Source organism: Mastigoproctus giganteus, chromosome 1, assembly GCF_048544385.1.
Source record: "Mastigoproctus giganteus isolate SK-2022 chromosome 1, ASM4854438v1, whole genome shotgun sequence".
Classification (NCBI taxonomy): Eukaryota; Metazoa; Arthropoda; class Arachnida; order Uropygi; family Thelyphonidae; genus Mastigoproctus; species Mastigoproctus giganteus.
In genome coordinates this window covers 66612043-66639213 of record NC_143575.1, presented here as the reverse complement: position 1 = coordinate 66639213, position 27171 = coordinate 66612043, and the positions used below count along the sequence as shown (strand labels likewise).

At 35.4% G+C, this 27171-nt stretch overlaps 1 protein-coding gene across 1 annotated transcript in view; it reads right to left on the bottom strand.

Annotated features, from left to right (window-relative positions):
• Positions 1-23074, bottom strand: part of Rheb (Ras homolog enriched in brain) — a 157880-nt gene extending 134806 nt beyond the window's left edge. Inside the window, exons 1-2 of the mRNA XM_090380417.1 lie at positions 22913-23074; positions 6884-6955 (exon numbers count right to left, since the gene is read on the bottom strand). Coding sequence (XP_090236543.1) covers positions 6884-6955; positions 22913-22961 — 121 coding nt within the window. The 5' untranslated portion in view covers positions 22962-23074. The remainder of the gene's footprint in view (positions 1-6883; positions 6956-22912) is intronic.
• Between the last annotated feature and the right edge of the window lie 4097 nt (positions 23075-27171).

The window sequence follows — 27171 nt, the reverse complement described above, 5'->3', positions numbered from 1 at the left end:
GCCAGAAAATATATTTAAGTGTTTAAACAAATGCGAACATTTTTATAAACAATGCATACAATAAAATCCAGTGTACAACAAAAAAATAACCAAATATTTTATGACATAATTCTTAAGTGTACATGTAAGTAGTCATTTCTTACTATGTATGTACAGTAGTGTGTCAATTATCCGGATTATCAAATGTAAGGTAAAATTAAATAAATTCTGTTATAATGTATTAAGGTAAAAGAAAAAGACTAAATAGAGTGGAAAAATTAATAACTTTTACATAAAAATTTGCACATTATATATATATATATATATATATATATATATATATATATTCAGATAGGTATTTTACTGCAAATTTTATGTGGAAAAAAAATTTTAAATTTTTTAAAATAATGTTGAATTGTTTTTTTTTCCCTCTCATTTGTTGTGACTTTTTTTTCTTCTGTAAAATCTTTCAAGTTCCTTAATAATATAAATTTGATTATATCGCATTATTCCTAGTTTTCTGCCCATTTCAGTGCTGTTTCTTTTCATTGACATTTTACTGTAAAAAAAAGAGAAAAATTAACAAATTGCATAGTTTCGGGCTCAACATTGACAGAATCTAGTGATCGTTGTTCAGATGGAAGGCTTCTAGATAGTTCAAAGAGTTGGGTTGGAAAGAGTAGAAGTAAATGCAATGGGATGATGGATTGGTGGGATTTGTCACCCTTTTTAGGAACTAGCTGGATGTGAGCAAATTTCCAAACAGAAGGGAAAACCTTTTTCCAAATGCCTTTGGAATAAGAAAGTCAAAGGGCAATACAGAACAGTACGTTCAGGAGCACAAGTTTTGAGAACAAGTGAAGAAATTCCATCAGGGCCCGGAGTTTTCAGGATTGTTCAAAATCCTTCTGACATCCTTTAGATGAAAAACCACAGGAGACATTGAGTGGAGCATACTGGTAGGAGGTGGTTTACCAAGATCATCAATACACGAGTCAGAAGAAAAGTAGGATACTGGCAGGTCAGCTTTATCTTTGGCTGAAGTGGCTACAGAACTGTCTGGTTTTGACAGAGGAGGGAACACAGATGGGTAAAAGTTGCAGCCAATAGCTTTGGCAAGAGACCAGAATGCTCGACTGCTATCAGAACAAGAACCAAGTTTTATAATTTTAGCCTGCTTGAAATATAGTTTGGACTGATTTACAATTGTTGTGAGCTTCAGTGTAAACAGAAAATGAACCTAGATATTAGGAACAAGCCAACTACAATCCCAATCCAAGGTTTAGGATGAGATTTTAAGTTGGAATGTGAAATAACAGATTTCATCCCTACAAGAATAATTTCACTCACACAATCTCAGCAAACAGTAACATCAGAAGATTTGAAACAGTAACCCGACCAAGGAAAAGGACGAAAGAAATCTCACAGATCATCCCATTTTGCATTCTTGAAATACTAAACATGAGCAATGAAACAAAAGGCTCCACCAGAGAAGAGACCATCACCAAGTAATGATTGAGGTGCCTAGAGGACCACTCACCTCAGCTGTGTACTTAGAAGGGTTGTTTGTGAGAAAAAGATAGTGTGTTTCACTGCATGGGTAGGATTATCTGGTATTCTGATAAGTAAATGAACAATCTGTGCGAGGTCATTAGGATTTGTAAAAGTCTCAGCATCTCAACAGCTGGGTCCATGTGACTAAAAAAAAAAAAAGCCAGTTTTTATATATATATGAAAACTCCAAACAAGAGGTATTAGAACCTACAGTACTTAGTACCATGCATGGGTTGAGAAGACAAAAGAAGATATCTGTTGACATTAGACGAACTTCTGTAGATTATAATTTTCAGTAAAGACATATGAAGGAAGGTTGTTCCAGAAAACAGCAGTTGAATGAATGTTTGTTAGTTATTTTGTTTTTAGAAGCATTAGCAACTAAGGCCATATTGCTCCAGGGATATGTGGTGGTCATTCCCTGACCTTTCCGCATCCTCAGTATTCAGTGGGCACAGGCTTGAACCCCGGTCTAATCGAGCGTGTGCTACGCACTGCTGCTCCTGCCCACCTGGCTACGGAGGTGCCAGTTGAATGAATAAACAAGGAAAATGAAAAGTTGGTTCTGTGAGTTTGAAGTTGGACAGTAAATGGATGTTAAGCTGGTGGCAGTACGTGTTCGGACCATACAGTCCGAACACGTGCCGCCACCACTGAGAAGCTAACTGCAACCAGATTTAGAGACATGCAAAGCTAAATGCCTAGAATCACCCAACACACATGGATTTAAAAATGGGCTGTGCACCAAAGATGCCATCAAATCCATCACCACTGCATGTGAAACAGGAAATATGCTCTTGGTCTCTTCATGGACTTAAAAGGGGCCTTTGACACCCTTTGGAAGCAAAGTGTCTTGAAGAGGTTCAGGAAGGCTGAAGTGTCAAAATCAGTATACAATATCTCCATTTACTTCAATAACAGAAGGATAACTGTGCAACTAACCAACCAATGCTAGATAACCAGGCAAGTCACTAGAGAATTGCCCCAAGGCTCAATTCTCTGACCACTATGCTGGAAAGCAGCATTTAGCACCTGGCTTGTAAAGAAGGGTGGGCAGGCAGAGATGACTTGGCCATCACTGCCTAAGGTGACTCGAGACAATCAGAGGGCATCTCAAATGGCATTCTTGAAGCCTTGCTGAATGTCTCCACAATGAAAACAAGACAAAAGTTGCTCAAAAGGTCTAAGACGCACCATCAAATACAGAGGGCAAAAAATAAAATGAGAGTTCTTATAAATATCTGTGTGTCCGTTGCAACACTCTGAAGGCCTGGCACCTAAAGGAATGCTCACTAAAGTTATACTACAAAAATATATTTCTCTCTATTATGACATATGGTGCTAGGTACACCAAATCTTCCATGCCCACAGAGGCTTCCACCATCTGGCAAAGACTGACCCAGAGAACTATCCTCCTCACCATCTTTTATAACAAACAGACAAATTTATGTTTAATGGTAAATTTCATGAAATTGAGTTTTTTCATATATTTTTATTGGCATAATTATTTCTTTCCCTTAACCCCATATTTTCTCTAGTTCCTTAGTCTTTTCCTTTTCAACTTCACCAAAGGAATTTACTTTTCAGGAATGTATCTTCTCCCACAGTTAGTGAGGGATTCCTGTATCCTACTACCTTGAAGAGAAAGACTAACTACTACTCATTGTTATCCAAACAAAATTCTCAATCTTTATGTTCACCACTATTATCAATAATAATTGCCCTTTATTATCATACCTTTTGTTGCAGCAACCTGTAATGCAATTCTGTAATAAATGCACTACATAATATTCTTGCTCCTTTTATATCAGAGGATGGAAAGGACCAAACCCTACTCTGCCACACTATATATAGTATAATACGTTACTGGGAAATTAAAAAAGAAAGCACAATTTCAAGCTGGATAATACATACTTTGCCAATATTCTTTGAAGATTAATAAGCAGGTTTCGGTAATTGTCCATATGTTAGAAGTCCAAGAATCAGACATTTTCATTACAGCAAGTAACTATGCAAGATATCAGTTCCTCAATATAACTGCATTATAACAAAGAATTACTGGGTAATTAAATTTCATTAAACTAAGTAGAAATTGAATAAGTTTTGGTATATGAATATATATTTTTCATTAATATGAAATGAGTAGTTGAGTTGCAATTTTCTAAAACACCACAATTTCAAGATGCAAAGTCAGTCCCCAAACTTTGAATATAGGAAATAAAACTCTAAAAGTAGCACGTACTTAATGATTTTAATACCAGCTTAGCATTTCTCAAAGAATTCCCAGAAAAAGAAAAGAAAAAAAAAGTGCCATTCCTTCATGTGCTGTTTCACTATTTGTAACAGCAGTTCATCACCAAAATATCTGTTACCTAACTATGCATTACCATTCAAGTAAATATTATCACTTCTTACTGCTTGGCACTTAAATGCAAGTAGAATATTTACATGTGTAAAGTACAGAAATGAAACTGGTAGAATCATTTTCATTGCTGATAACTTACTGCAAAGTCTACTCAGTGCAGCCAAGTGAGCAAGGGCACTAGCAGCTAGGAGGCAGACATTTGGATAGCTTCCTGTATCTAACTTGATAGCCTCTTAACTTTCCCAGTTTTCTGTAGTAGTCCCCAATTATGCTATTGCCTTTTGGGGAATAATCTGTAAGGATGATAGAGCCCGAGAAGAATGATAATAGGAACTTGTCAGACAATTAAATCGTGGCTTTATTTGGGGGGGGGGGGTGAAGATGAACATTTCCATTTTTTGCTGATCTGTTTTGTTTCTGGATCATAGTAGTGATGAACCCTGCATCCATTCTCTCAGAATGCTGTAAAAAAAAAAAAGAACAAAAAAACACCAACATTCTCCCTACCAACCTTCAACAATCTCAGAACTAATTGGGTTGCCACCTTAGGCACACATAGGAACTTGTGCCACAAACAGACACATAGCTAATGTTTACTTCAATTTATTATAAAATTTATTAGTCACAAGGTTGTCTTCCAGGAATAGCTCTTCCACTTTAGCCACAATGGCAAGGGCTAAAATCGACGTTCCTTCTCGTGGGTTATTATGCATTGCTCTGCCCATATAAGAACAATGTTTTTCAATTTTTAAGTCTCATATGATAGGCAATCCACCCATCAGCTTTCACTCTTCATGGATTTGTTTTGCTTCTTTGCCTTGCAAATGAAGAAATTTTATAATGACTCTGCTCTCAATCTTCTCCAGCATACTTCTCAGTATATTCATGGCTCTAGAAAAACAAATAAATATACAAAACAACTTATGAAATTTAGTGTATGTATATATAATTTATTTAATATTATTTTTTAATTATATATTTGTGTTAAGGATCTGTTTATATATATATATATATATATATATATATATATATATATATAAACAAACATAAAAACCAAATCCCTAGCTCACTTGTTATAAAATATAGAAAGGTGAGCATAAATAATTACTGACTGTCCCTTGCATCAACAGCTTTAGGAGAACCATGGATAATGGTATTTATCTCACAGTTGAACTTAAGCCCACTCTTAACAAAGTACTCAGCCTTTATATTCAATGAGAGCAAAATGAGCCCTAAAATCAAATGCATGAAAGCAAATGAATTTTGACAGCTCATATACTACTATAAAATATACACATCCCATTGCTAACTTTCATGCTCATAAAAGTTAAAGCTGTAAACTCTTCTGGCTATAATAACTGTACAATATATATGGAGCTTATTATATTGTCTCTTAGTATAACATAGCAATTGACACCAACAAGGAAGTTCAAAATTTCACAAAAAAAAAAAAATGGAGAAAAGATGCCTATTGTCCAATAGGCACTAAAATCCAAACATTCCATTTACTTTTTTTCCATTTTACACTGCCTTCTATCACAAAAAGTGGTAATGAATTGCATATTGCAATACCATGATCCATGCAACTCTAATTTGTCTGTGTGTGTGTGGGGGGGGGGGGTGAAAGTAAAAAAGAGAAAGTTCCTTTCAATGTTTTGTCTGTATAAAATGCGCAGTGTTATTTCACCTGTTTAAAGTGTATCATCTTAAACTCCCACTCCTAGAACAGAACAGAAACCAAACTGTGGCTCTTTGGCACTTGAACTGCAGCTCCCAAAGAAAGTGTGAACTGAAACAATTCATGCCTCAAAAATTTAAATATAGGGAAAAAAAAAAAAAAGAAAACCTCAAAGTAGCAAGTATCTAATGATTTTAAAATCAGCTTAACATTTTTCAAATGATTCCCAAAAAGGAAAAAAAAAAAATAATAATAAATAAAAAAATAGTACCTTTCTTCATTTGCTGTTTCACCATTCCTTAAAGGCAGTATATCAATAGCAAAATATCAATTACCCCCTACTTTTTAAGCAAACACTAAGATATAAAAGTTACCAACAATTATTATTATTTTTTTTAAATCCGCAAATAAGTATTTTCCTTGTCATTTTATGTCTGGTATGATAACATCATTGTAATATGCTGTTAATTAATCATGGTTGTGGAATGACTTTGATCTGAAAAGATTGAAGTCATTCCACAACCTATTTTATTGTATTCATTAATTTTGTTTAACACACATATCATACTACTTCAAAAGTTTGTGGCTCCCAGCCTTTAGACATTGGAATATGCACTCTTGGAGTTATTGGCCACCCCTATTCTAAAAGAAACTGCAAAACAAAGAATATAACAAACAAGAGGGTGAAGCAATATGCCTAGTGTGAACAAATTGCCTTTGGTTCCACCCCCCTCTTTCCCCTTCACTAGGCAGTTCAGTTACCTCTTTGCTCAATCAAACTTCATTGTTAATGTCTCAAAAATCTACTGTGTGTGTAAACTTAAAAAAAAACAAAAAGGGCAAATTCCTGAAACTAAATTAAGGTTTTTACTTACAAGTAACACCAATTAATTAAGCATAATTTACAATTATGTTCATTTGCACATTAAGAATTTAATTTGATCTCTCATGTCTTTCACATATTAAAATTCCAGACACTCTCAAACTTAGCTCTATCTCAATGAATTTTCTCAACATTGCCACATAACTTAAGTAAATCCACAGATCAGCAGTTCCTACAAGTGGATTTCCATATCCACTGGTCATTCAACCTTGCATTCTTACTCTACTTCTCTCATTTCCAGAAAGCATAGATAATCACACAGCAATGAACTTATGTACAAACCTAACACAGATACAAAATATAATCAAATGATAGCACAAGGCCAACCTGAATGCATATATTCTAAATTAGAATAAGTAGAAAACATGTATATAATCCATTATTATAACTTTTTTTTGACCAATAAGGAAAAACAAAAGCTTACTATTTTCGATTGTAGGTTCGTAAGAATCGACAAATCTTCCTTCTACAAACTGTATTGTTAATGATGATTTGCCTATAAAATAATCAAATCATTAAGTATGCAATCATGAGCAAAAAATAAGCTTACTTTCTAAAAGATAAATAAGAGCTCCAATGACATTTCCAACTATAATTATAGTGTAACAACTTAACTTGTTTCTTAGAGTTCCAATGTAGGCAAACGGAATTGTTCAAAACAAAAATTTCTAATGTTCTGAAGTACACAACAAAACTGAAACCAGTTATATCAGAGTAGTGGCAAATGGAAGGCAAGCCACTCTCACTACAACTACTAAGAATCTTTATAATCACATGCATTATACAAGGAGGAAAAAAAAAATGCACATTTTACGTCATTTAATTTAGAAATTTATTTCTAATCTTTATGTCCTTTGTTCTGCCAAAAGTTAAGATCAAAATCTGGCTTCTATTAGCACAACTGTGTGAAACAAGCTTCTGTTTACAACTTGAGATTCCCTAAGGACTACATGTCAAAGCACAACAACATTCTTGGGATGCCATGTAATTTGGGTTTAAGTTACTTAAAGTTATTATTATTTTTAAATTTATATTTATTTCATTTAAAAGGGTACAATATCCATTGTACCGTAACTTTTTAATTTTGTGGTGATTTATAATTGATCTTTATTTAGTACCTCTATATAAAGAATAAAAATTATTATATAGGAATATATTAAAAAGGTTGAAAACCAATGTGTTAGGTATTTCTTTTGGCCTAGGGATGCGTGAAAAGAAAGATTACTGGGACACTAAGGGCACCGTGAACCGAGAAAGGCTGGGAACCTCCCTCTGCATTACACTTTGCATTATTTATATCCATTATAAAGTCCTGCCTGAAATTTTGGAATCGTTTCATTTTTCAGAGTTTTTATTAAGATATTTTATATTACATGTAAAAAATAAATGTAATATTTAGGAGAAACATTTAAAATATTTGGGAATATTCCAGAAAGGTGAAGAAGATTCCTGAATGTGGTAGAACATTGTAGATGATCCTAGAATACTCTAGCAAGTAGGAGTATTGTTCCAACTTTATAGAAGAATGTGGTTGAATCTAGAGTGTTTTGCAATAATATAAATAGAGGAGAAAGAGCTGTAACTTAAAATCAAACTACCATCATTCAAAGAGTGTTTGTGCAAGTTGCATGTTTCATGAAAAACATAGCAAGAAATAAGGAACTGAGCATTGAAAAAGGAAGTGCTATGATAACTCTGTATAAAGAAAAAGTTATTCCATGAGAAGCATTGGCAATAAACCAGGTATTTCATTTAAAGGAGTACAAACCACCATTTAATGATTCAGAGACTGGCAGTTTAAAGGACAAATCAGGATGACTGCACATAAGATAATACCATAACCACAATTTCTAAATGCAAGGACTTCATTATAATGCAGCAGTCCAAAAACCCTTATTAAAACCAGAAAACTGAAAGAAGCAGTTTGTTTGGGCTAAGAGCCACCAAATGTTGGCCAATTGAAGAGCAGAGTTTATGCGAAACAATCAACTGAAGAAACCATGATGCCACCTTGTTTAGTGGCTAAGTCAAGCAGCACAGTGGTGGTTCTATCACAGTGGAAACCTTTCTCTACCTACATACCCCTTATCAAATTTAACATCAATTGAGTACCCCCATTATAAAATATCTTTATTTACTTATTTGTACAATATTTTAGTAATCTTAAATATTTAACAAGCATAAATAATGCATACAAATAAAAAAAGAAAATAGAAAAAATAAAACCAAAAGTTTAATATGAGCACTGTTGCTGTTTGTTCATTGTTAAAATGGTGCACCGTCTTCGCTAAAGAAAAATCATATGTTCCACAAGAAGCCTATTTCGTTTCTTTGTTTTTAATGAAATGAATGTCGAAAATCCTGCCTCGCACATATAAGTTGTCACAAATGGAATTAAGATTCATGACTCTTCTTACTAATGGAGGATAGGCTTCTTTTAAAGACAAAAATTCTTCTAAACATGTAGAATTAAATTTTTGTTTTAGCGATTCTTTTGATCTTAAATCAAAAAGGTCATCTTTAATTGATTCCTCATCCGTAATATCAATGTTAATAATAAAAGGATTACAGATCCATGTTGCCATTGCAACGTGGATCTGTAATCCTTTGAAGCTTGTCCATGTTTCTGTCTGCACAGAAACAGGCAAGATCATGTTATTTTTTGATCCTTTTTTTCAAAGCCGATTCTAAATTTGGAAAATTTAGATGGACGATTCCAGTCTTCTTTTTCCAAAGTGGTAACTTTGATAAAAACGCTTTTAATATTTTAGAGGCTTCAATGATAGTAATCACAGTTACTGAATTGAAAGATTAATTTCATTCACGTGGCCAAAAATATCTGCTAAATAAGCCAAACTAATTTCAAATTCTTGTTTTTCAAATTGCTGGGCAAGAAAACTTTCTTTTTGTTTGAGTATAAAACTTCTGCACGAAGTCTGAATAAGCGTTTTAATACTTTCCCTTTGGAAAGCCAGCGTATTTCAGTATGATAAAGAATTATGTCGACGTGCTCCCATTTCTTGACATAATTTTTTTGAAAATTATGTTATTTAAAGCATAGGATCTGATAAAGTTGACAACTTATACTACAGTTTTTAAGACTTGATTGAGTTAAGGTGGCAAAGTCTTGGATGCTAAAGCATGTCAATGTAACATACAGTGAGTTACGACAGTTTGTGGAATTTCTTTTTTTTTTTTTTTTTTTTTTTTACTAAGCCAGCAAATCCAGAAGTATTTTCAAGCATTGCCAGTGCTCCATCCATACAAATACTGCCAAGTTTTAATTTCCAGTCAAAGTGCTGTTTTCCAAAAAAAAAAAAAAAAAAAAAATTTAATATACTAAATGTCAATGCCTTTCATAGTTTCTTGGAGAGGTTCGCAAAATAAAAATTCTTCTTTGATGATATTCAAATGTTGGTAACGAACAAAAGCTAGAAGCTGACTACATTGAGAAATGTCTGTGGTCTCATCAAGTTGAATACCAAAAGGGTATGCTGTTGCTCTTAATTCCTCCATCATCTGGTTTAAAATGTTATCAGACATGTCTTTAATCCTGGACGATATAACTTTGTTCAAAAGAGAATGCTTCAAGTTTTTCTTTCATTTAAACCATATACGAGTTCAACCATTTTCAAATCACAGGGTTTTACTAAGGTTCACTGATTGTGTGTGTGTGTGTGTGTGTGTGTGTGTGTGTGTGTGTGTGTGTGTGTGGTTTATTTTGTTTACAAATGCAACTTTATAAGATGCTTCAAGACATGGTTTCTGTGAAGGAATGAATCCAAATTTTTGTAATGTACCTGATTTTTCAAACCTAGCTTTCTTGATGCAAAATTGCTCTGGACTGTCTGATACATATTTGGGATGTACTGAAGTGAGATGTTCTTTTAATTTGGAAGGTTTCATAGATGTGTTCCCCAAAATTTTACTGCACAAGAAACAAACACTGTGGTTTCTGTGTCCCATTACACTCAGTAGTAAAAATAAAACCAAAGCATTCATATGACTAGTTATATTTTCTTTTCTTTGACATTGGAGGGTTGGTTCTGGAAGTAATGAGAAATAAAAATGACAATTTTTTTTTTTTTTTTTTTATCAAAACCAGCTAACAGTTAGCTGCTAACTGGAGTAGACGTACATAAAACCGAAAAAAAGAAAAAGAAATTTAAAAATTACAAGAAATAGTATTTTCAATATTACATATTAATGTCAAAGAAAAATACAAATAAGATAATAAAAATTCAAATTAAGAACATTATTACTTACTCTTATTTTCATCAAAATAGTTAACCCCGTTATGCAGCTCAAAACAACTTAAACTGCAAATGAATAACTGAAACAGGGGTATGGCAGCCTATTGTTTTTTCGTGTTACCCAGGTATTGTACAAGGAGAAGGAGGATAGCACTGTTATTCGAACTGACAAAAGTAAATTAGTTACCGGCTCCTCTGATAAACTGAGTTATTGTTTCTTGGAAAAACATGCACTGGTCTACAATGGAGAGGACAGGTGGAAATTAAATTTTAAAGTTCTCAATTATTATTTGTTGTAAAAACGTAAGTAAAATAATTTAAATATATTTCATATCATTAAATACATATAGTAATATTCATAAGGGATAATTTTTTTTTTGTTTATTACAAGAAATATTGTATTTTACATTATGTTTACATATCAAGACCTGCATACCCCCTGAAAAACTTTCATGTACCCCTAGGTGGGACACGTACTCCAGGTTAAGAACCAGTCTTAGATTAAGAAGCCAAGTAGCTTCTATGCTTCCCATTTAGAATTTGCACTTGGTAACATCATCAGTTGGCCCACTGAAGAAAATTTAAAAATTGTCAGAGGCCACTGTAACCACCATCATAAAAGCAAAACCACTCCTCTTTACCTTCAACAGTAGTTATATCCTTTGCCTTGCTTTAAATAACTTCCATATTGATACACTATTATCACAGTAACTTAGTGGTTCCTTTACCTGGAATTTGTAATACACAAATAGTAGCTGCTGATGATCAGATCATGTGCATTGCTTTCTTTGACTGCCTCACTAACATGCTATAGAAAACAGTCATCAAATAAACCCAGATAAATCTTGCTACTATTAGCATTAGTAGAGGCATATGATGCAAGAAAGCAACATTATGCAGCATCAGCCAAAAAAAAAAAACTCCCATTTCACCCCTCCGTTTGATCCAAATACAGGTCCAACTCAGCTTTAAATTTATTTAGGCTATCAACTTCCGCAACAAAGGATGGAAGTCTGTTCCACCAACCAACTACCTGCTGGCTAAAGAGGCGCCTCCGTAGCCAGGTGGGAAGGAGCAGCAGTGCGTAGCACACGCTTCTTAATTAGACCGGGGTTCGAGCCTGTCACCACCAAATATGGAGGATGCGGAAAGGTCAGGGAAGACCACCGCATATCCCGCAGCAATATGGCCTTAGTTGCTAATGCTCCTAAAAACCAAATAACAAACAAACAGCTGGCTAAAGGCAAACTTTGCACATCTATCCTACATCTGTGTTTCCTCAATTTGAATTTATGCCCTCTCAGGTGATTCTGAGCAAGAGGAAGAATCCCAACAGCACTGAGCATGATCAAACCACTCAAGACTTTATACACCTCAATCAGATCACCTCGCAGGGGCCTAGTCTCCAGACACTGTAATTTGCAAAACTTAAGCCTTTTTTTTTTATAAGAGCAACCCTTTGTTCAATTCACTAACCTTGTTGCCCTTCTCTGTACTCATTCCAACAGCTCTATATCCTTCTTAAAATGACGCCTCCAGACCTATGTAAACTCAAGGTGTGGCCTGACCATTGCCTTATACAATGGGATAATCACCTCCTTATCCCTGCTAGGGCGCCTCTGTAGCCAGATGGGCAGGAGCAGCAGTGGGTAGCACACGCTTCTTGATTAGACCGGGGTTCGAGCCCGTGCCCACCAAATACAGAGGATGCGGAAAGGTTTTTTTTTTTTTTTTTTGTTTGTCAAAAAAAAAAAAAAAAATCCCTGCTAGAAAAATTCCTGTATATCATTGCCAAGACACCATGAACTACTCTAGCAGACCATCTGCACTGTTCAAAAAACTTAATATCTGGCTGCACAATTACTCCCAGGTCCTTTTCGTTCTCTATCACTGTTAGTGTAGTACCACAGAGTTGATACGTCACTCTAGAGTTATTGCTTCCCATATGTAGTAGTTTATATTTGTCAATGTTAAACTATGTAAACTCAAGGTGTGGCCCTGCTAGGGCACCTCTGTAGCCAGATGGGCAGGAGCAGCAGTGGGTAGCACACGCTTCTTGATTAGACCGGGGTTCGAGCCCGTGCCCACCAAATACAGCCCATCTGCTCAACTTTTCTAGATCCTGTTGCAGCAGTGTACTGTCATTAGTGTCCTTAACAATCGTGCAAAACTTAGTATCGTCTGCAAACTTAAACACTAAGCTTGATATACCAACATCAATATCATTTATATATACAGAAAACAACAACGGACCCAACGCTGAACCCTGGACTCCACTAATAACATTAGTCCACAATGAGCAGTGTCCATTGATTACTACTCTGTCTTCTCCCACTCAACCATCCCTTTATCCATAGCAACAATTTGTCTCCAATGCCACATTGCTCCAATTTGTTCAGCAGTCTTCCATTTGCAACAGTATCAAAATTCTTTCAAAGATCCAAATATATGATATCAAAGTTATTCCCTGCATCCAGTGCCTTTATGACCACATCATAGTATCCAATCAACTTGGTCAGGCAAGACTTTATCTTAACAAAACCATGCTGTGTCCAAGCTATAACTGAAGTCTTGTCTAGATGATCCTGCAGTGCTCTTCTTTAACCGCTGCCTCCTTCAATTTTACTGGAACAGAAGTTAAACTAACAGGTCTATAATTACTTTTGTTGCCCTTTAATCCTCCAGTCCATGGGTACCTCCCTTGAGTCCAAAGAAGCTCTCATAATTATGGCTAAGGGTTTGCTTACTTCCTTTGCTGCCTCCTTTAATATAACTGGATAGATCCCATCCACCCCAGGTGCCTTTTTTATGTTTATTTTCAACAATTTCTCTTCCACTTTCCTCTCAGTTATTACAAAATCATCTAGCTCACTGCCAGAGTTTAATTCACCTCTGGCATTCCCCTCCCTGAATTACTCCTCATGTGTGAATGTAGATGCAAAATACTCATTTAGTTTGTTAGCCACCTGAGCAAGATCATCAACAGTTGAACCATCAATATCCAGTGGATCAATCTTATTCATCCCTTTCCTTCTAGAGTTTACATAGGTAAAGAACTCTGCTGTTTTTCTTTGCATACTTTGCCAAAGATTTCTCATAATCTGCCTTTGCCTGCATAATCTGCTTTGCGACTTGGTTACAGACCAGCTTATATCTATCATAGGCTTCCATGTCACCCATTAATTTATATGTATCCCATGCATTTTTATTCTTTGCCATATGTCTCGTTAGTTCATCTGACATCCATTTAGGCCTAAACCTTGAACAATATTTTAGTTGGAAGCTAAAATATTGTTCAAGGTAGAATTTATCTAGTAGCTTCCAAGATAAATTCTTTGAATGCTTCCCATTTTGAATTTGCTGTTGGTAACATCATCAATTGGTCCCATTATATAGAATTTAAATACTGTCTGAGACCTTTACGAAAGCATAAACCCTTCCCTTTAGCCCTGATGGTAGTTACCTCTTTGAGCAAATCCTTTATCTACAGATTCTTAATGCATGAAGAATCACTACTGATAATCAGATCAAGAGTATTATTCCCGAACATGCTGATGTAGAAAACAATCATCCAATAAATCCACAAAAGCCTTGATAATGTGCGAGTGACCAATCCACAAATTCCAGTCAATATCTGGGAAATTAAAATCCCCATTATAAAAAACTCTGATTTACTGGCCCACTATTTCCCTGTACAGTTTCTTATTATATTTATCAGCGTCATTAGGCCTAAAACACACTCCTGCTCTCGATTTTGATCTCCCAATACTTATGTCACACCAAACTGACTTTACACTGCACTTGTCCAGCAATGTCGACTGGCTTCACTTCCTTGGATTTTATGCGTTTCTTAACTAATAGCATAACCCCCCCCCTTCCCTCTTCCTTTCCTACACAAATTGTACTCCCCAAATTCCGGTTCTGCATTCGTTATATCTGTGTGACACCACATCTCTGATATCCCAACAATATCTACCTTTGATGTTTTGAGCAATACCTGAAATTCATTTACCAAACTCCTAGCACTAGTGTATACATGCACCTGTTCCTATTCTTACCTACCCTAACTCAACCCATGTGTTTACTTGTACCGCAATGACTCCCAGCAGTATCTGAAATACCCTGCATCTTGTTTTCTAGGCTGCTGCTGCTTATTCCAATAGAATCAGTGCAAGAATCACTTTCACCTCTGCCAGTGGCTACTGTTAATCTATTAGTCCTTGTATTCCCCTAAGCTAGCAGCTTTCCAAGCTTTTATAGCAACTATACAAGTGATCAACCCAAAAGTTCCAGTCAATATCTGGAAATTGAAAATACACCAATACAAGACATTCTGATTTACCAGCCCATTCTATTTGTGTAGTCATTTATTACACTCAGCCATTTAGCCTATAACATACTCCTACTCTCACTTCCCCCACTCTGCTTATTCACAGCAAACAGGCTCAACATTACACTGGCCACCCACATCAAATGTGGTGCACTGCCTTACATTCTGTATGCTTCTTAATAAAGGAAATACCCCCCCCCCCACCAGAGATTACTAACCAGAGTGGGTTATACTCTTAATTAAGAAACATACAGAACATAAGGGCTTGGACATTTACTATTGTGGCTGAAGGTTTTGTGCAACTCAAAGTCAGTCTTGAATAAGTGAGAACAGTTCTAAAGAAATTATGTTTTTTTTTGTTTCATTTGTTTATTTAGAGCATTAGCAACTAAGGCCATATTGCTCCGGGATATGCGGTGGTCATACCCTGACCTTTCCGCATCCTCCTTATTTGGTGGTGACGGACTCTAACCCCGGTCTAATCAAGAAGCGTGTGCTACGCACTGCTGCTCCTTCCCACCTGGCTACGGAGGCGCCTAAGAAATTATGTACCAGATGCACTAAGGTGCAGTGGGTTTAAGATTAATTTAAGTTGGCAGTGGTTTCCTTTTTAGGTGATAAGTGAATTTGGAGATTGATTCTTTGCCTTGCTTATGCCATAATGACTGCCGTACAGTACAGTTATCACTGATTAAAAAAAGGGGAAAGTTCAGGGTCAGTGCCAATCACTAAAAGTTTTATCAAGAGGGTGTTATATCATCATGAACTTGGTCCAGATTAGGTCTTTTACTCTCATCTGTCTTGCCTGTAGGTTTGAAGTTAAAGGCTAATTTTGGGATCCGGTCTGGGTTTATTCTTTCTATGTGGCTGATCCATTTTGTCATTTACTATGTTATCTACTTTTAATTTATCATGATTATCTAAATTTCTTTGGTGGTCTTGTCTTGTAAAGCCTAATAATGGTCTTAAAAATCTCATTTGTGCTGCTTTAGTTTGTGTGCATTTTTCTTATTTATGATCCAAGTGTCACAGCTGTAGAAGAGGGCCGATTTTTAAATGTGTAGCCCCAAGTTTTTTCAGTTGTCATTTGTTTTCCAAAGTGGCATTTAATCGTTCCATTCATTTTATTATATTTTTATAGTTTTCACCTATTTGGGAAATTTAATGTCTTTCCCTCCATTTGATATTAAATTTCTGAAATAGGTGAAATCATAAATATTTGTTTTATTATTTTGTCATCAATAACAATTTTGACTGTTTTTTCCACCCAATCCCATTGATTTTGTTTTTGAGGTGGAGATTTTAGTCTCTTACTTTTTGCCCATTTTATTCAGTTCATTAGCTCCTATCTGTAGTTCATCTTCTAATTATAACTTTATCATCAGCATATCATATAGTTTGGATTTTATTCCTATTGTTTAACTGTATTCCTCTGTTAATTATTTCCATTCTTTAATAATTTTATTGATTTAGATATTAAATAAATTTGGTAATAGTCCACATCCTTGTTTGACTTCTTTATTGTTGTTAATTGGGTCTGATAGTTGGCCATTAGAATATTTTATGCAGACTTGAGTTTTTATATAGGCTTTGTATGCTTTTCGGAGTTGGATTGGGATATTTTTTTCATGTAGAATCTGCCAAAGTTTTTCCCACTTTACATTGTCATATGCTTTTTCATAATCAATAAACAGCAGAAATGTTGGTAGGTTGAATTCTCTTTTCACCAAAATTTATGAGAAAATGGCATCAATTGTGCTTCTTCCTTTTCTGAATCAACATTGTTCGTCTTATAAGAATTGTTCACTGTATTTATTAAGTTCATCCTTTAGTATATTAGAATATAGCTTTGAAGCAGTTGATAGCAGTGTTATCCCTCTGTAGTTGTTAGGGTTATTTCTGGAGCTTTTTTGTGTAAACTGATTACTATTCCTGTTTCCCAATCTTTGGGTACCTGTTGCTTATGCTATATGTTAAATAATTTTAGTAGCGTGTTTTTTTTAATAAGGTGCCACCATATTTAAATATTTCTACATTCAAACTGTGTATGCCTGGGCTTTTTCGGCTTTTGTAATATTAACTCTAGTTCTTCCACTATTATATTTTCTTCATCTTCGTTACCACAGTTTCGTCTTCCAATTCCTTAGTGCTAGGGTTATACCAATGTTTGGAACAGTGTTGCTTCCATCCTGCTTGAGAGATGGAGTTGGTTTTTATTTGATCATTTGTGTCTAGTAGTAACTTCTTAAAAGTTTTAAAACTTCTTCTCTGTGGGCCCATGATATCATGTTCTAAGGATTTAACAAATTTATCCCAGTCACCTCATTGGATTCTTCTGGTTTGATTTCTGACTTCTGCTCTAGGCTTTTTATATTTTATGTGTAGATGTAGGTCTTTAGTTTGCAGGAATAGTTGATAGATTTTTCTCTCTCATTGATTGTTTGTTTCAATTTTTCATTCCAAGTTCTTAGCCAGTTTTTATTTTTTATAGGTTTCCATCCAAGACTTTCTTCAGGCAACTCCCAGAATTGATTTTTTCATGTTTGACCAAATTTCATCAAGATTATCACTTATCTGATTTGAGTTTATCTTTCAATTTACTTTCATACAGGAATTTAGTGTTTTCATCTTCCAACAAATGTATTTTTAATTTCTTAGTAGTTTTTGTTGGTATTCTTTTTATTTTGAAAGTGCTTTCTCGTAGGTAGTGATCACTGTCAATTTCACTGCCTCTGAATATAGTGTCTAATTCTGTCATTTAAATTTTCATTAATGATAGTTATTATAGACTGTTTCTTGCTTCCCATGTGAATTTATGGATATTCTTGTGTCTGAAAAAAGTATTTGTAATTTTAAGTTTATTAAAAACGCAGAAGGCTATCAAGCATCTTCCATTATTGTTGACCACAGGTTCGCCTTCTGATCCTATACATTTGTCTATTGATCAAGCACCAACTCTTGCTGTTATGTTTGTTATTTGGTTTTTTTAGGAGCATTAGCAACTAAGGCCATATTGCTCTGACCTTTCCGCATCCTCCGTATTTGGTGGTGGCAGGCTCGAACCCTGGTCTAATCAAGAAGCGTGTGCTACGCACTGCTGCTCCTTCCCACCTGGCTACGGAGGTGGCCTTACCAACTCTTGCATTAAAATCTCCTGCTAGTATGAGGTATTCATTTTTATAGGGGAGTGAATTAGTTGAATTCCCCTATAAGCCAGCAGCTGGTGGAAATTTCCTATGTATAAAAATTCAACTATAATTCATTTATGAAATTAATGATTTAAGGTATTTAGCTATAAAATAAAATATTGTGCCCTCCTTTGTGTGTTTAAAAGTTCTCCAATAGTGCCACCTGGTTATATTGAGGACTGACATTTTATATTAATACAGAGCATATTAATTGAAACAAGGCTAGAGCAGTTGGCAGTGTAATGCAAATATTCTCAAATATATGGAAAGAATGATGATCTCTGAACAAAGTATGAATTGTGATGTGATACTCAGATTAACTCATCATTCAAGTGCAAAGCTCAGGAGAAATAAGCAGTGATGCAAGTGTAGCAGATGTGACCAAGTGTATAACTAAAAAGATATTTCAGCAAAATGGTTAATACACCTGTAAAGGTGTCTTAAGGATAGTGGGTCACCTTCAAAAGTTCTAAAGGAAACAGTCCTCTATAGATACAGTCCTCTCAGAAGCAAGGAAATAAAAAAAAAAAAAGGTACTTATTCATGAGCCTAGCTCCAATCTATGCAGACACGGTAAAAAACATTAGGGAATGTACGAATAATGATTATAGTATAGTCGGACCATGAAGAGAATGAACAAGATCAGTACCAAACACTGCCTTTAAAAAGTAGGATTAATGAAGTAAGAAAATGAGGGTAAATGCAGATATTTTATTTCTATTATAGACCAAGACTGAAATGGGATCAGAATCAGTTCTATACATTATTTCATTACATTTATGATTAATTGCAAACAAAATTAATCTAAAAATCAAAGTACCCTAATCACCAGATCACCTTTTTACTCCTAAACCAGACTGCATCTGCTGGTAACCTTGAATTCTTTGTGGTAGTATGACTACAGAAGAAGTGGACACTGGTTTAAAGGAAACAGAACTGCCAGAACCTGGCCCACATTTGAAGGATCTAGTTTGAAGCAAAGGTACAATGAGAATGGAAGTAATCTAGACTGGAAGATTGTGAAGAACATGATTAGTCTTTACATGCAGATGGAATGAGTAAGCATGAATATCTTATTGCAGGAGGCTTTAATCTGCACCAGACTTCTTAATTGATCATCTTCATTTCTAAATCAGTTTTGTTTCGTTTCCTAGCACTGCCACTTTCCATTGATCCCTTTCCCTTCACCATGGTAATAAATAAATGGGAATGAAGAGAAGATTCTAAAAATTTGTTTTTATATGATTGAAGGTTTCAGTGAAGGGGAACACATTTCACCATAACATAATTTCACCAAGAACCCACACAATTCCAGTTATCGAGATTATTTCAAATGCAATAAGATAGAGTTTACTACCTGTTTATAATTAGATGCACTAACAGAAAAGCCCAATAAACTGGAAAGTGCAAATTGTTTTATGGTAGTGACCTCCAGAAATGCGTTTTAGAAAAATATCACAAAGGCATTCAAAATTGATTCTTATAACGGAACATATGATAACGATGAAAGTTTAGTACAATTTCCATTATAAAAATTACCTTTTAGAGAGATAAATAGCTTAGTTATATAGTAAAAATTTCAACTTCCGAGGTCTTGAAACAAATTACCAAATAAAACCATTTGTTATTGGGTTCACATTACAATATTTTCATAATACCTCCATTTATTCCTATAGGATGCAAAATAAGTTTCCACGATTTTTTTTTTTTAAGTTTGCACCGGCTGGCAAAAACTTACATAAAGTAAAATTTCTTTAAGTCGATTATTACTTAAGTCGAGGAGTTCCTGTACAAGCTGTACTGAAAAAAAAAAATAATAAATTTTTTTTTTTTTTTTTTTTTTTTTTAAATGCAGCAAAACCTAGCTGCCTTTCATCTTAGGGTCTATACTTATACTGAAATTACCCCAAGAAAATGATTTTGGGTAAAGAAGCCATTGTTCCCTCAGATTAACCCCAGGGTCTCACAACTGGGGAGTATGGGCTTGGCACACCAAGGGTCTTGAGACGAGCTCACACACACACACACAAACTCAGAAAATTTTTTTTGGGTGGTAAAGCAAAATTCTCACGCTTCCTTGCACCATATGGCTAATATAATAATATCAGTGTTACAGGTTTGCAAACTGCAGTTAAATCACTGTAGTGACAGTGCATATGACAATCCTTTAAACTAGGTTTGGATAACTGAAATAAAAACTTTGAAACAAGAAAATTGAAAGTAGTAAATTTTTTTTTGTCACTATTTATTTAATGTGGAATATGCTTTAATTATGTGGTCACTTAATTTATCAATATAAAGTAATTTTCTCCACAGGATAACAACTGACTTTCCAAATAAGCTTCCTGTCATTAGCAAATACCAAAAAGTTTAACCTTTAATTTGCATACAGCAGTATATTTTATCAACACAAATGAATTACTACTCAGCAATGCGTACATAATTTAGAAAAACCCCTTTTCAGAGTTTTGTAAATACATTTAAATCACAACATTGAAGCCTTCACATATATTACTGTATTCCTGTGATGATATAGTTGATTTTCACCTATTTTGCAAGAATTGCATATATAATACAAACTCACTGACACGGCAGTTGGCTGGGGGGGGGGAAGAAGGGGCTCTTTCCCACCCTCAAGTTACAGCCCAGTTGGAACTGAATGTCTTTCAAGAACAGTCTGATCTTTTCAGTTCTATGCATTCTCTTTCTCTGATTGAATTTATTCCCCCCCCCAACCTGAGGGGAGGCCTAAAATAAAATTGAAGAAGAAGAATGGTTGCATGATAATTGTGTGGCATTTTTAGTTTAGCCAGCAGGTGGTTGATTGTTAGAACAAGCTTCCATCTGTTGTTGTGAAAGTAGATAATCTGAATAAAATATGCTACTACTAATACTACAAATAAATAAATATTAGAACTTATTCTCTATATAACATAAAAAAAATTCATTACTGGATTATTCAAACCTGTTTAATTTGAAGCTATGAATTTTTGGACCTTCAGTTTTGAATTAGTTTTCCTGTAATTAAAAAAAAAAAAAAAATTAATATACATGTTTGATGTGCCTTCCGTCCTTTATTTCAAAAGTAATTGTCTGCTTCTTATTTGAAAATTCTTGAAATATAATCTGGAGTTTTAAGTGATACTATTTTCAATATCTGAAATTCTGTTATATACCAGAGATTTCCTTTGCCCTTCCTAGGTAACATGCATTTTCTGACTTGAATAAAATTACATGATTAATTATACAAGACATGCTGATGTCCTAAAGTCATTTTTCTCTACAAGTATGCAGTTCCATCCTCTTTTTCACTTGGTATCAATTTTTTTTTTACTGACTGCATATATTATTCTTGCCCTCTCCATTATTATTATTATTATTACTAGCCATATAGTGCAAGGAAGCCCAAGGCTTATGCTACACCAGCTAAAAAAAATTTCCGAGTTACCCTGAGAGACAGTCAGAAGTAGCAGCGAATCAACAAGAAAGAGAAAAATGATGATATCCAGCGCAGGACCCTGGATGTGCCAAGTCCATACTCACCAGATGTGAGCCCCTGGATCATTCATATTACACCACCACCTCTGTTCAGTTTTGCTTTAAGCAGGCTGAGTCTCTGATGGTATTTTTCAGTCAGGCAGGCCTTAATTTCCTTGTGCTGTAACAGCTGCGCCAGCTAATATTGAGCTCAGGACCCTGGGTGTGCCAAGCCCCTACTCACCAGATGTGAGCCACTGGATCACTCCAGTGGTGGAATGATATTACACCACCACTGGCAAAGGGTTATTATTATTTTTCATTTTCTGACCTTAGTAAAATATAAAATGAATTTCCAAGTTAGAAATGAAGTTATGTTATATAACAAGATTTTTTTATCTAACAGTACGGGGGGGGGATGTGAAAATGACAGGTGCAAACATTATTTGTTCTACTTCCAACTGCTGCCTTAACTAACAACTCAAAGTTATATATATTTATACATAAATTTGCTGGCTCTAGACCACATTAATTAACAAATGGAGGTCTTAAATAAAATGTCTATTTTCAATTAAATTATTTCCTTATCCACCACCCAACCTAATTCTGCATCTCAATATACACAATACAGGCAGAAAACCGTTGATGCCATCTAATCCTCAAACCGTTTTTGTTTATTTATTTATTTATTTATAATACGAATCTAACTCAAATACAATTCAAAGTATTATGATTATTGTATTTTGTTATCTGCTGGCCTCCGCCATAACAGGTGCGTTATTACCAAATAATGGTCATACAATTCTGTTTAACTGAAAATTAATTTTCAATTAAGCTATCATTCTTCTGGCCTCAGCTGTATCGAGAATAAACGGAATTTTATTTTTCTAATAAATAAATTAAATTTCGAGAAACTGGAAACAAATTTGGCGTTTGCACTATATATATATATATATATATATATATATATATATATATATATATAATAAACTTGCAGCTTGCAAGCCTAGAACCAAAACTGAAAATTCATACCAACAATCGAAACCTTTTTCTAAGAAGATTCACACTTTCTCCTAAAATAAAATACTGTATCAATTACGTCGTTTCCTGCACCATACTATGTAATGAAATAAACACCCTAAGCACAGGGCTTAGATGCATCTTTTTAAAAAAATATATTAAATTAAAACACATTTCGTACTTACCTACTGAACGAAACCCCATGATCGCTATTTTTCTCTGCTTTGGAGGCATATCTACAATTCAAAATCTTACAAACTTATCAAAAACACATTATGACCAAACGCTTATGTTTAAGTAACCCACTTTCTAGTGGTAATAAATCCTTCGTGGTAACATACAGCGCCACGTGATCACTTAAATCAATGTTTCAACAAAAACAATTTTTCTTAGGAAAGTCGTTGATTTTCACGTAAAGAACAACCTGAGTTAATGTGCTAAAATTCCATGCTTCACTCAACATAAACAGAAAATAACAACAGACACTTCACTATTTGGAATGGTGGATAAAAGTAATTTACTTCACCCTTTTACTGAGGATTTTTTTGTTTTTCTATGGACAACTGATAATTGATATTATCAGTATTATCAAAAATTTAAAATAACTAAACGCACAAGGCATAATACATTAAGAGTTTAATATCTATATAATATCGGTGTATAGATACACCATAGACAACTCTTAAGAAACTACAAAGTAGTTGTTGTAGGCATCATTTGCTCTTTCTCATATTGTGCTCTGCCTTCACGACGAGTTGCCATGATATTGCACTACCTCGAATAAGCAACGCTTCACTAATAGAGAAGACTATTGTTACTTATTCTCAGTGAGTAAATAGCCCACCCACTGTTGATAGGCCAATAGCCTTGAAACGTGTCTGGGTGGTGATACTCACTGAGAATATGTAACAATAGTCTTCTCTATTAGTGAAGCGTTACTTATTCGAGGTAGTGCAATATCATGGCAACTTGTCGTGAAGGTAGAAGGTCTCGCTTGTTTGCCCCCTCCTTTTGAAGCATCAGTTTTATTGCCATGATACTTCCTAGAATGCATATGTACTGTGGCTAGCTAATATTACTGTCTGTGACCACAAATTCTCAAATTTTCCTGGAATTTCTCTTTATTTTCTGTGTTAAATCCCACATAGTAGAGTTGTGAACATTGAAAAGGTTTCGGACAGTGAAAAACATGCCATTATGATGATAAGCAGTTTCACTATGCGATGAATTATAGTTGGCTGGACACGATGGGGTAATGCAAGTGATATCAACTCTCTCAGGGCCACTCAGCTTTCACAAAGCAAAAAACAACACATACAAGACTTAAAGACACTATTAGGAAGGTACAAAATAAATCGACTACTAATCCTCAACCACAGATTCACCAATATTAAATAATTTTATTAATTTGCAACCCCAGGGGCTCACACCTAATGAGTATGGGCTTGGTGCACTCAGGGTCCCGAGCTGGATATCATCATTCTTCTCTTTCTTGGTGATTTCTCTCTCTCTCTCTCTCTCTCTCTCTCTCTCTCTCTCTCTCTCTCTCTCTCTCTCTCTCTCTCTCTCTCTCGGTATTTCAGATTTTTTTTTTTTTTTTTTTTTGCCTGGCGCAGCATAAGCCTCAGGCTTCCTTGCACCATAAGGCTAATAATAATAGTAATAATAGTAAGTAGAGTACAATATGAGAAAGAGCAAATGATGCCTACAACAACTACTTTGTAGTTTCTTAAGAGTTGTCTATGGTGAATCAAAAATTTATATTAACACACAAACTGCTCCATCAAATCTGCGATTTATTATTATTATTATTATTGCTCTCATATTATCTCTCCCTGATTGGGGGTTCCACCTCGTGATGGGTATTGCTATCAAGTACACATGTTGCTTGTTGTTATGTGTGGTGTTACGGTTAGTCGAGGAATTCTCTGACTGTCCTACAGGTGTTCAGGATTGCGACTTTCTGGAGTTCCTTGTAGGTGTTCGCTGGGAGACCTATTGCTGCTAGGCTGTTATTTAGAGCCTTTGGAACCATATATGCGGGCGACACGATGATCGAGATGGTCGTTACTTGTCGCATATCTCTTTGATCTCCTGTCTTAGGTTCGTAGACTTCCTGATTTTTGCCTATGGATTTTTTTGCAGGTACGCAGTTTTGGGTACCGTTATGTCAATCAGATACGTAAACTTTCCCTTCTTTTCCACAAGGGTTATATCCGGTCAGCGGTGCGGGATTCTCCTATTCGTTATTATGGCGCGGTTGCAGTACAGCTTGTGGGTTGGGGGTCTCTACTACTGCCTTGGGTTCGTGCTTGTAGTACGGTACGCTTTCTTCGACCAACTGGTATTTCCTAGCTAGCTTCTGATGTATTATCCTGGCCGTGTCTATGAGTATATTCAGTCTGGGTGCTCATTTTGCAACCCGCGGTGATGTGTTCGATCGTTTCTGAGGCCAGGTGGCATCGTCGACATATGTCATCTGACATTCCGGTCTCCTTTGCAATGTATTTTCTATAGTTTCTGGTGTTCATTACCTGGTCTTGGATGGCCATCATGAATCCTTCAGTCTCGGGGAAGAGCGTCCCACTTGTGAGCCATGCATTGGAAGCAATGTTATCGATGTGATCTTGATGGAGGTCATTGTAGTGTCTGCCATGGAGTGTCTTCTTTGCCCATCTTTCTATCTTCGTTTCTTGTACCGTTCGGGCGAGAGGGGTTTCCTCGCTTAGGTTGAGTGGGGTAAACCACTTATCTATATTCCTTATGGCCTGGTGCTGTGTTGTTCTCGAAGTAATCGTTCAGGTTAAGTATCGCTGTTTTCTGTTGTTCTGTCAGGTCTATCAGGACCTTTCCCCCCTCTTTCCGAGGTATTGTTATTCTCTCCAATGCTGACTTCGGGTGGTGTTGGCGACTCTTGGTCATCATTGCCCTTGTCTTTCGCATGATATCTTCTAGCTCGGTGTTAGTCCAATCTATGACCCCGAATGTGTATGTTAGTACTGGAGCTGCATAGGTGTTTGTGGCTTTAACTGTGTTCCCTCCATTCAATTTTGCTTTCAGCAGGTTTCTGAGTCTCTGATGATATTTTTCGGTCATGCACTTCTTGATTTCTTTGTGTTGCAACTGCTCAGCCTGCATCCTCCCTAGGTATTTGTAGGTCTCTCTTTCTGTTAGAGTTTCGATTTCTTTACCAGTCAGCAGCTGGTAGTTTCGTCCACCTAATTTGCGCTATTATTATTATTCATATAGTGCAAGGAAGCCTGAGGTTTATGCTGCACCAGCTAAAAAAAAAATTTTTCAGTTACTCTGAGAGAGAGAGAGAGAGAGAGAGAGAGAGAGAGAGAGAGAGAGAGAGAGAGAGAGAGAGAGAGAGAAATTATGATATTTAGCTCATGACCCTGGGTGCGCCAAGCCGGTATTCCGCAGATGTGAACCCCTGGGGTTAAATTATTGAAGTGAAAAATAAATAAGACATATGGAATGGAAAGTGTCTATCCAATGATATTAAAAGAAGCAGTAAAAGATGTAGGGAAACCTATAGCCATCATTATGAGATCATCCTTTGTTTCAGGAGAGGTCACTACAGATTAGAGGTATGCAAATGTTTCCCGTATTCACAAAGCGATTGAAATGGTGAAGTGAGTAATTACAGACCTGTAAGTTTGACTTCTGTTCCAGGGAAAATAATGATAACGGAGTCGGTGGTTCAAGAAGTAATACATGATCATCTTGATAGAAATGCAGTTCTATGGCAATCAGAGCTTGAATTTATAAAGGGGAAATCTTTCTTTGACCAATCTTGCAGATTGGTCTTGCAAATTGCAGCGTCTGGAGACTAGGCACCTACGACGTGATCTGATTGAGGTGTATAAGACCTTGACGGGATTGAGCAGACTCAATGCTGGTGGGATTCTCAGTCTTGCTCAGATATTGTGAACCTGAGGGGCATAAACTCAAATTGAGGAAAGACAGCTGTAGAATAAATGTGCCAAAATTGGCCTTTAGCCAACACGCAGTTGATTGCTGGAACAAACTTCAATCTGTTGTGGAAGTTGCTAGTTCAAATAAATGCAAGCAAGAAGTGGACAAACTTTTGGAATGAATGGATGTGTGAAATGGGAAGGTTTTTTTTTTTTTTTTTTCGGCTAATGCTGTATAATCTTGCTTTCTTGCATCATATGCCTCTGCTAATGCTAATATTAATTTTTGGTGTTTTATTTTAGCTGTAGGTGGAGACGAAGCAATTTTAAATTTTGTTGGGGTTTTCAAGGTGTGCCATGTGATGCTATGTACATACTCTCTCCTATTTATTAATGCATAGCTGAATTAACCACTGTGTACCGTTCTTATGGAGTGGTTATCTTCGCTATTTTTATCATTAGTTTAAAATCAAAGGTGAAAATTTTTATCAAAGGTGAAAATTTTGCAAAATTTTGAACTTTGC